The sequence below is a fragment of the Pseudonaja textilis genome, chromosome 3, assembly GCF_049901715.1.
Source record: "Pseudonaja textilis isolate UNSWEBS1 chromosome 3, rPseTex1.2, whole genome shotgun sequence".
NCBI classification, from domain to species: domain Eukaryota; kingdom Metazoa; phylum Chordata; class Lepidosauria; order Squamata; family Elapidae; genus Pseudonaja; species Pseudonaja textilis.
In genome coordinates this window covers 97,478,224-97,488,685 of record NC_141992.1, presented here as the reverse complement: position 1 = coordinate 97,488,685, position 10,462 = coordinate 97,478,224, and the positions used below count along the sequence as shown (strand labels likewise).

The following is a 10,462-nucleotide window of genomic DNA, read 5'->3' as shown; positions in this document are numbered from 1 at the left end:
CATATACTATTATCAGTTAGGCTATATCTGAGCTTTTTATTTGCTTTACCTGAATGAAGAACGTTTATATTTGTCTGTTAGTTCTAGCTTATTCTCTAAATCTGTCAATGTTACCGGTATTTCAAATTGTGCTTTTGTCAATGTTATTTTAAATGGTGCTTTTGTTTTGTAGAATATTTGGTATCCTTCACAGTTTCATTTCATCTGCTGATCTGATAAACATTGCCTATAGTTCTTCATCCAAGTCATGGATAAAAATGTTGATGTACACTGGGCCCACAACCAAACCCTGTGGCATATCACTCCACTTTTGTCTTTGAATATGAATTTCCAATCAGTTCTAAACTCACCTAGACATGCAAATCAACCTACTGGACTTAACTATTTTGCTAATCAGAATATCTACATTTGCTAAAATCAATATATGTGATTTATAATAATGTAATCACCGAACGGTAGTAAACGCTGGTTGAATCCCACCCCTGGCAGGATTCACTCAGCCAGCTTTCATTACCAGAACTTACAGTCTCCTGCTTTCTGGCCTGGTATCCTTTTATTCTTCTTCTTCTGAGCGTGAGTTACTGAAGGGATTTAAATAAAAGCTTTAAAATGAAACTGTATTATTTTTATAAATAACTTAAGGTGACATTTCTTCTCAGAAGTAAGTTCAGTTATGTTCTTATTTTCAAGTTATGTCCAGCTTCACTACTATTGTTTATGTACATTTGTCAAATCAGAAATAAAATCTGCCTAGAAAAATAAATCAATGTTGTGGCTAAAAAACCAAGATGTGTGAGGAAATGTGGTATTGGTCAGCAAGACAAATACTAAAATCCATTTAGAATGTAATTCTCTGTTCACATATTTGGATTTAATTGCCACTGAACCTCTGGGTAAATACATATAGGTTTTTGCAATGAATTATCTGGATAGCAAGTAGTTAGGCTGCACTTTATAGATGGCATTGAAATATTTAATAAGAAAAAAATAGTTGTATGATTTCAATGGAACACAGCTCCATTCTGCTTAAGACCACTTTTTAAAAACAGATTAAGATCTGGCTTTTGTGAGGCAGTTTGGGTGTAAAGTCCATTAAGTCATTGGCAAATTATTTGCTTTATTACTGAAACAGGAAAACTTTATCAATGTTGTTTGAGTATGTGTGTATAATTTGATCATGAAGTACATCCCTGGACAATATAAAAAATTGATATGAAATTCAGTTTCATCATATTGCTTCAGTATATTGATGCTGCATTTTGCACTAACTGCTTTGCAGACCAAATATAAGGATAGCATCATACAGTATACACAATAATAGAGGCATGATGTTATCACTGTCTAGGATCCTTGAGTTAAGCTATTCTTGTCTTAGTGATTCAGCTGAACCTAGTAAAGTATGTTCTTTATCACTATGGCACTTGGTTCTTTAGGGACAATAATCTTCAAATTCCACGCTTCTCTTTTAAAGAGGATTGCAGTCAAATACAAGTTAAAGCTCTGATTTCTTGGTCCTTGGAACTAACATCCTACAGGCCCACCCCTTGCAACTGCATTCAGAAACTAGTCTAGGAGTGCACAACTTTTCCTAAATGTACTGGAAAAGATTGGGCACAGTACAGGTAGTCCTTGACTTATGACCACAATTGAGCCCAAAATTTCTGTTGCTAAGCGAGACAGTTAATGAGTTTTTCCTCATCTTACGACCTTTATTGCCACAGTTGTTAAGTGAATCACTGCAGTTGTAGAGTTAGTAACATGGCTTCAGGTGAATCTGGCTTCCCCATTGACTTTGCTTGTCAGAAGATTGCAAAAGGTGATGATCACATGATCCCAGGACATCTCATGTGTCAGTTGCGAAGTATCTGAATTTTGTTCACGTAACTATGGGAATGCTGCATGGGTCATAAGTGTGAAAAATGGTCATGCCATTTTCTTCAGTGCTGTTCTAATTTTGAACAGTCACTGAACTGTTGTAAGTCGAGGACTATCTGTATTATCATCACAAAGTGGTCCAAATCTGTTTTAGAGGCTCCATAGAAATTAGAATAGCATTAGGAAGAAAATGGTCATCCAGTGTGCTCTGCTACTAAGCTTCTAGTAGTGGGACAAGCATTCTAGAACCTCCCAAGCTTAAGTGAGGCAATCCAAAAAGAAACCAAGCAAGAAGTAATCAGGAATCTATTGATTTCCAAATATTCTTGACCCTTTAGTAGATGTATTGAGAATGTATTGTTAAATATAACCAACTGTATGTATTATTCATATTTTGCTTGTCCAATTATTACAAATGAGGGCTCCTTGGTGCTCTCTGAGCTTGTTTTCTTGCAGGTTTCATTACCCTAACTAGGTAACAAAATCCGCTCAAATCTTTTTAAATAAGCCCTTCCTAGAATGATGCCAAACCAGTATTACTCCTCTGAATAATTTCTGTGGAAAGGCATTTTTATTCTTGTGTTAGTGAGAGTAAAGGGTTAACTTGCCACTTCCATATTCACAAGGCGGCTTTAGAGCGAAAACTTGGGAGAGGCGAGGGAAGCCGTTGACGGTTGGACTAACAAGAAAAAGAAGTAACCAGCGCTGCGTATCTGAAATAAAGGAATATTCCGCCAGCTTCATAGCAAACCCTTCAATAGTCATTCTGCAATTATCACAGTTTTGTCCTAAACTTGTCCGTCCATGCCGCTTTATTGGTAAACAAACTCTGGATCACGGTCAGCGTGCTTACGCCTAATTGAAAAAGACACGTGCAAATCAATGCCTCAAATCTCAATTAGAGAACTATAAGGCTGACGGCCTCGGGATTTACGCATATTTTGGGCTTTGTCGCCAAAATAAAGGTCGGAACCCAACCCTCGTGTCCAGATAAACCCCGGCTTCGCCACCATTCCTCAGGGAAGCGAACCGGAAAGCCCCCTCAAGAACCCACGAGGGTTTTGAGCGTTGCTCTTTTAAAGGCAGCCACAACAAGCGCTCCTTTGACAACCTTCCTCATTGGCCGAGGGTCGGGGATAGGCGCGCGCAAAAAGGAGGCGCGCGCCGGCGGTTCGCTTGGGGTTGGCGGAAAGACGATTCAAGCGCGGCGGGTACGTCCGGGGGTTCTGATTGGTCGGAACGCAGAGGGGCGCTATAAAAAGCGCGCGTCCCGAACAGGCTTGCATTCGGCGGCGGAACGCAGGCGGGTTTGGTTCTGTGCCGCGATGTCGCCGTGATTTGCTCCAGCTAATTTAAACACCTCCCGAGTTTCGTGCGTGTATGCACGAGCACGACGGGGTGTTTTTTGTTTTTTAAGGAAGGCTTCCTTCGCCTGTCCGTTGAAAAGTGGGTGTCCGCCGGCGGGCGATTTCCCGCGGGAAAGTTGCCTGCCACGCACCCCCGGGCAGAAAAATCGGCATGGAGTGCAAGCTGGAAGCTCACCGTATCGTCAGCATCTCGCTCGGCAAGATGTACAGCGCGCGAGGGCAACGCGGCGGCGTGAAATTGCACAAAAATCTTCTGGTGTCGCTCGTCCTGCGCAGCGCCCGGCAAGTCTGCCTGAGTGAACTCGATGGCTCCCTTGCGACGCCTCTCGCTGCTGCTCCCTCGCCGGCAGCCGCTGCGCTGAACCCCCTCCGGGACGGTGGGGAGGAAGGAGGGCGCCCGCCGCTGCCCTTCTTCTCCTCTCCTCCTCCTCGCGCCTTTCTGCCGCCGGCCCGGGCGATGATGCCGCCGTCGGATCCCCGGACTTCTCCGTGGTGTCGGAAGCTCCCGTCGTCGGACTGGGAAGTCCCGCGGTTGCCACGCTGCTGCTGCTGCTGCTCTTTCGTGAGCGAAGCTTGCAAACGGCCGGCCGAGGCTCCTCCTGCCCTTTACTGTTCCAGAAAGCGGACCGCTGCTGTGCATCCCGATGGCGGGACAGAGGCAGAAACGTCTCCGGGCAGCCCTCCTCTGAAAAAGGTCTGCAGGGAGGAGGAGGAGGAAGAAGAAGAGGAGGAGGAGGAGGAGATGGAGACGGGCAATGTGGCCAACCTCGTCAGCATCTTCGGCTCCAGTTTCTCGGGACTACTCAGCAAAAAGCCCTGCGGGGGCGAGAGGGAGGGCAGCAATCAGCGGGGAAGACGGCAAGAGAAAGAGGCGGCGGCGGCGGCCGGAGGGGCTGATGCAGAGCCCGGGCAGATCTGTTGCGATGAATCGGTGCTGCGGAACCTCAACCCTTGGAGTACGGCGATTGTGGCTTTCTGAACTTCTCCTTCCTCCTCAAACTGATCGCGGCGACACAATATGGGACAGCTTGGATTCAGGCGTCTGGAGCCCCAATCGGATAGGAATGGGGGACTCGTCGTCCCAGGCTCTGTTCTCCTTAAGGAGAGGCTGGAGGCCGGGGACGTGGTGATGGGACTCAATTAGAGCAAACCCCCTCAGCTGCCCTTCCCATTTCTTGTCTGGACGCCCTTGGCTGGCCCCAGTGTCTCACTCTGCATGAAAGTATTTCAGCTTGTTTCCACCTGCCCAGAACTTCCCTTTCTCCCTCTTTCTCTATCCCTCCATCTCCAAGCTTTTGGGAAGGTTAGAATAGACCACTTGTCATCCTACCGTGCCAAGCATGTTCTGTGAGTTGCAAGTCTTCAAACGATATTTGGGACCCCAAGGGGAGAGCTGTAAGGGCTGTCTTGATGAGGGGTGGTGTTGAGACCTGTGAACAAATCTATGGTTGGGAGTTTCTCCGGGACTTCTATTGCTCCTGGTCTTTGTTATACAAAGGCCCTTGAAGGAAAAGTGGGTCTTAATGGGTGTTTTGTAGAGTGAGCTCTTTTCTCTGGTTGTGTTTTGTATGGAAATGTAACAGCGTGTGTGACACGTATTAAAATATTTTGACATTGTTACATTACACATGTGTTTCTGCCATTTCTGGGATGGGGAGTTGGGCAAGGATTGGGAGCAGATGCGTAGAACAGACTTTTCTGTGCTGATTGGATTAATGATAGACCCACGTATCATGAGAGCATCAAGCTAGAAAAGGGATGGAGTACTTTTCTAAAAGATAATTTAGAATGGGAATTGGAAAATGATAGTCCTTGACTTGCCCATTTTGCAAATTTGAAACTTAATATGTGAATTATGTTTCAGGAGCCACAACTGAGCCTGAGTTGCTTACATCAGATTGTAATGTGATAAGTTTCTTTGCTGGTAAGCCTTCATTACATGCAAGTAATTACCTCATGTGATGGAATTATATCTGAGGTTGATTAGAAGCTGTTTTGGATACCTCTGTCCACGAAGAGTTTGGTACTCTAAAGTACTGTTTCACAATCTTGGCAGCCTGAAAATATATGGACTTCAACTCTTAGAATTCCCCATCAACTTCTCAAAAGTCCCTTATGGGATTGCTGTTTTAATCACCGCCAATTTCTCACTTATATCAAGAGAATGGCTACCCTTCCTTGATCTGCGGCATAACATGGATGAAGGTCAGGTTGGTACCATGGACAGCTTTACTCAAAGGTGTAAGTATTCTCCCACTTAGGATACCTGAGGAAGCCTGTCTGAGACTTCCAAACTTAGGACAGCTCATTTGACCGGGCACGGGACAGGCTGTCTGCATCATCCGAAATGTGGCTAATGAAGTTGAAAGGGTGAATAGTACTAATTTTCATCTCTGCTTGAGGGATTTGAAACTTGTAAAATTACTTCCTAGACTTCCTCAGGGATATAAATTCCAAAGGAAATCCAGGTATTTCATTGTGAATTCTCACAACTTAGAATAGTTTTACACTTCTCTGTGCCATGTACCTTGAAATGAGTGCTTGTCTTGAGTAGGTTTGCTTTATAGAAAAAATAAGGCAAACTGACTAGTTTGTAACTACCTCAGGAACATTTTATTTTTATTTAATTATTACAAAGAATAAAAGCAGAAATCTTAGAATTCCTAGCATTTTTCTTTTGAGCAGAAATATATCTGAGAGAAATATCCTTTCATGTGAACCTCCACCTGAAATGGTGGCCTAAATTAACAGTGTCTCATTGCCATGGCAACTCTTAGAAGTTATGTCAGATGTGGGGTTATTCTTGGCCGTGTTTCCTGGACCCCTTCATATATAAGCTAAAAAACAACTGCAATTCAACTGCCAATTCAACAACTGCTGAAATAGTTGGTAAATGCACTTATGTTTCATTATAGTTGAGTTGAGGGACTAGAGAGATGAGTCAAAGTCTGGACAGTAACCATTTATTGACTTTGCTGGGACAGACTGAAAAGTTGGTGATTTATGGATCTGTATAGAAATAAGGGATGGATTAAGGCAAGAAGAGTGATTTGTCTGTATTCTTATGGGGGGAATGAAGAGTTTTCAAATTCATGTATACTTGTGATGAAGATTGGAAGCCACTTCTTTAAATACGGTACTTTTTTTGTTTGCACTCATTCTCTATTTGTCTGAATTTAGTTTGTATTTGTTTTTTCTATTGTTAAAACTTTCAATAAAAATTATGAAGAAAAAGTGCAGACAGAAGAGACTAATTAATTGGGTTCTAAGTTAGCCATGGCCCAAGACTCATTGATTTCAATATAATCTGTGCCATGGCTCAGATTTGAGAGAGTAAAATTTTTTACTGACAGTCAAGGTAAGTTAGCCCCACATAATTTTGGTTTCCCCTCTTAGCTCCTATCCTCAAGCTAGACACATTAATTGCAAAATAACATTTTGGCTTCACATTTTTTTCTTCCCAAGCTTCCTTCCCTTCTCTGCATCTTTATATGCCAGACTACCATTAAAGGTGCAATTAGATTGAAAAATGAGTGGCAACCATAAGAACAGAAGAAATTTCAAGTCTTAGAATATTGAGTGTGTGTAGCTGGCTGTTTATGTCATGTTTGTAAAATAATTTCTATCTGTATAGAACAAAAAGTTAAAAGTAAACTATCTTTAATTGCTACCTTTGGTTTTAGGTAGGAAAAGAAAGTGGTATTGCATATTTTTCATTCTAGCAGTCTATTGATGGAATATCTTAATGGAAAGGAGGACTGATTTAATAGAAGCAAAATGTTTTCTATTACAAATTGAGCTAGTGACTTTCTTACACTCTTCCCTAACAGCAGGAAAGAAAGAAAAGTTGGATGATTGCTGCTTTGGTTAAAGGAAACCATGGAAACCACATGGGATCTCAGATCATGTCCAGAAATCTTATTCCACCATTCTAATAGACAGATTGGCTGGGAATTGAGTTGAGTTTGTAATCCAAAACATCTGGGCAGCACCTGTGTGAGGAAAGCTGTACCGAGAGCTTGATATTATGGAGGGTTCCTTTCCAAAAACACATATGTAATTAGGTAAATGCAAGATGTTTTAATGTATCCATTTGCCCTTTTACTAGCTTTGAAATGGAGGGTTGAATGAAAGGACACTTGTGGGTAATTTACATCTCAGGACATCTTTGTCCCATTCTTGTTTTTGGAGGAGAAAAGAAAATGGTTTGCTTCTAACGTTCTGCTTTTGTGTTGTGTTGTTTAATAGTGGTGCAGGAGAGGTTAGCTGGATTTCTCCAGAATGCCTTATTGACTAGTTAAAAATGTTGAGAACTTCAGGCAGACTCCCATCTGTAGTATTAGTTAATCACAGCAATGAGAAGTGGGCTAAGCTGCTATAGTAAGAATTCTCAGCCAGGTTTCTTATTCAACTGTGAATATGGAAAAAAAGAGGCTAACCATAACTGGGAAAGGTGGAGTTTCTTCTGTGGAAATGATCAAGGATACTGAGGAAATAAAAGGGTCCACCCAATTAACTAAGAGTAAATATCATTCCACCAAAATAGGTTTATCTGCTCTTGCTATAATTGACTTTCTGATTTGTATGTGCATGTGCTTGAAATCTGGGGATGTAAATTATTAAAGCCAAATGGCACTAATAATGCTAATATTTGACCTTTAACCCGCCCCCAACTGCTTTCAGTTTTATCTTCATCTGCCTATGACCTTAGATGTTACTCTCAAGTTCATGAATTCTGCTGGTTATGGATGATAAGATCTGTAATATAATATGCTTGGAAAGTACTTGGATGAGATTATTTTTAATTGAACATTTTCCTTCAGCCGTGGAATAAAATACTTTTTGCATGGCAGAGAAGGATTTCCTAACCTGCTGTCTTCCAGTTACGTTGGATACTACCACCAAAATATCCCTGGTTATTATGGGTGGGAATGCTGTGACTCATAGTCTTCATCTAAAGCAGGGGTGTCCAATCTTGGCAACCTTAGGACTTGTGGACTTCAACTCCCAGGATTCCCCAGCTGGCTGAGGAATTCTGGGAGTTGAAATCCACAGGTCTTAACATTGCCAAGGTTGAATACCCCTGATTTAAAGGTATGATTTGTATTAAGATTGAAGTTGGGTTGTTATAAATAAAGTATAAGGAGAACAGCAAAGGAATCTAATTACAATATGAATGAGAAACTACTTCCACATGAGAGGTAAACAAATCAACAGAACTGAAACTGAACAAAGAAAGTCTCTTTAGAGTGAGTAAAATTAAAATGATAATAATAAATTATGACTGCCTTCCAGGTTAATTACAGCAAGCCTACTTTTTTGAGAAATAAGAGTGCTATTAGGCTAAGGAAAATGTCCTCAGATTAAAAGGCCCCTGCCTATATTTCTTTAAAAATTTTATGTCTGAAGGCTGAAATAACTTGGGCTGAGAGATTTCTTCCATTTCAGCTTCTCTGCTATGGTGATTTTGTGTCTGGAAGTACCTCAAGCATCTTTGATGTCCAGAAAATTGACAACCATTTCTAGTTGAAAAGTTTCAAAACTTTGAACTAGACCTTAGTTATTTACTACAAAAGACCTGTATGCCTAATGTAGAAATAGATTAAAAATACTTTGGAAGAACAAAATAAATGTGTAATTATACACAGGCCTATGATCAGGTGACTGCTAAACAGGCAGATTCTAGTTAGTTGCAGGAATCCAGTAAGACACCTATTTGCAAACTCAAATGAATAGCTGCAAATATCCCTAAAGATGACAGAAGCAAATTGTTCCCATGCTGTTTGTTTGTTTACTTATATCCCGTCTTTATTTTTTTACAAATAACCCAAAGTAGCAAACATCCTATGTATCTTCCTCCTATTTTGACCATAATAACCTTGTGAAGTGGGTTGGGCTGAGAATGAGGCTCAAAGTCACCCAGCTGGCTTTCATGGCTAAGGTGATGTGTAAACTCATGATCTCTGGCTTTCTAGCTTGGTGCCCTAACCACTAGATCAAACTGGCTGTTTCTGTTACCAAGAAAAATCCATGGATGTGTCCATGTAGTCATCAAGGGCCCTGGTAACTTTGAGGAATCTTTCTTTTACGTGTGAAGCAAAGGAAGACTCCCCATGTTATAGTCTTATTGTGGGAGACACTGCAATGCTTTCTGATTTTTCAAATGGAAAAACTGGCATGGAGAGGAAATGTAGATTTTTTTCACAAATGGTCCAATGGTTCTTTGTTTGCTTTTGCGGTCTTCAACCTCCCTCCCTCCCTCTTGAAACAACAGCCTGCCTTAAGAAAAAGGTTCCACCATATCAAATTTACACAAGCAGAACTTCCATGTTCTGAAGCAATGTATCTAGATCAGGGGTCTCAAACTCAATTTACCTGGGGGCCGCTGGAGGCAGAGTCTGGGTGAGGCTGGGCCGCATAAGGGATTCCACAAAAAACGTTGTTAAAAAAATATCCTCAAATGTCATCAACAGTTAATGATTTCTCCAATACATGAACTGTCCTGAACACATGAATGGAACACTGAATGAAGATCATGAACAGTTCCTCAGAACATGGCTTCTCCAGCTTACTCCTTGCTGCCAGAGACTTGACAACGCTTCCTCACATATCTGAGCCACATTTGGCTTGAGAGGAGGCACTTGAGACCCTCAGTATGGCTTGAAGATGATCATCAGTAAGTCTGGACCTGTACTTGGACTTGTTAAAGTTCAGGGTGGAGAAGAAGCCACGATGAGGAACGGCGGGTGGGACTTCCTTCAGAGGTCCATTCCCCCTGCGGGCCGCACTAATATACTTTCATATCACGGTGGGGGCCACAGGATATTGTCCTGCGGGCCGCCATTGGCCCGCGGGCCACGAGTTTGAGACCCCTGCTCTAGATAGTTTTTTGGATAAACATTCCCATGTCCTCCCACAATTTTCCCCAAAGCTCAAAGCTAGAAAATTAGCAAGGAATTACACAAAATGTAACTAAGCTGTGTTTAGGGACAATTATTGGGAAAGACATGACCTTAAGTGACCAGCTTGGGAAAAATACAAACTATATAAATCTCTATGGCTTATCTCAGCAGCCTGAAATTTTGTGAGACTGTTGAAGAGAGGAAAAAAAAAAACGTCAGGGGCCTGCATTCCGAAATATGCAATATTTCAGCAGTTTACTGAAAAATATCTGGCTGCCTACTTTAAAGATATCAGAATGACAGTAAAGCTGTGGATGG

The 10,462-nt window shown here is 41.8% G+C and overlaps 1 protein-coding gene across 1 annotated transcript; it reads left to right on the top strand.

Moving 5' to 3' along the window:
- Window positions 1-1,692: 1,692 nt before the first annotated feature.
- IER5 (immediate early response 5) lies at window positions 1,693-4,864 on the top strand. The gene has a single exon (XM_026703291.2). The coding sequence runs from the start codon at window positions 3,394-3,396 to the stop codon at window positions 4,219-4,221; it is 828 nt and encodes a 275-aa protein (XP_026559076.2). The 5' UTR covers window positions 1,693-3,393; the 3' UTR covers window positions 4,222-4,864.
- The last annotated feature ends 5,598 nt before the right edge of the window (window positions 4,865-10,462 follow it).

What these genes read in the sequence shown, in the direction of transcription:
- IER5 (XM_026703291.2), top strand. Translation starts at nt 3,394, where the DNA reads ATGGAGTGCAAGCTGGAAGCTCACCGTATCGTCAGCATCTCGCTCGGC.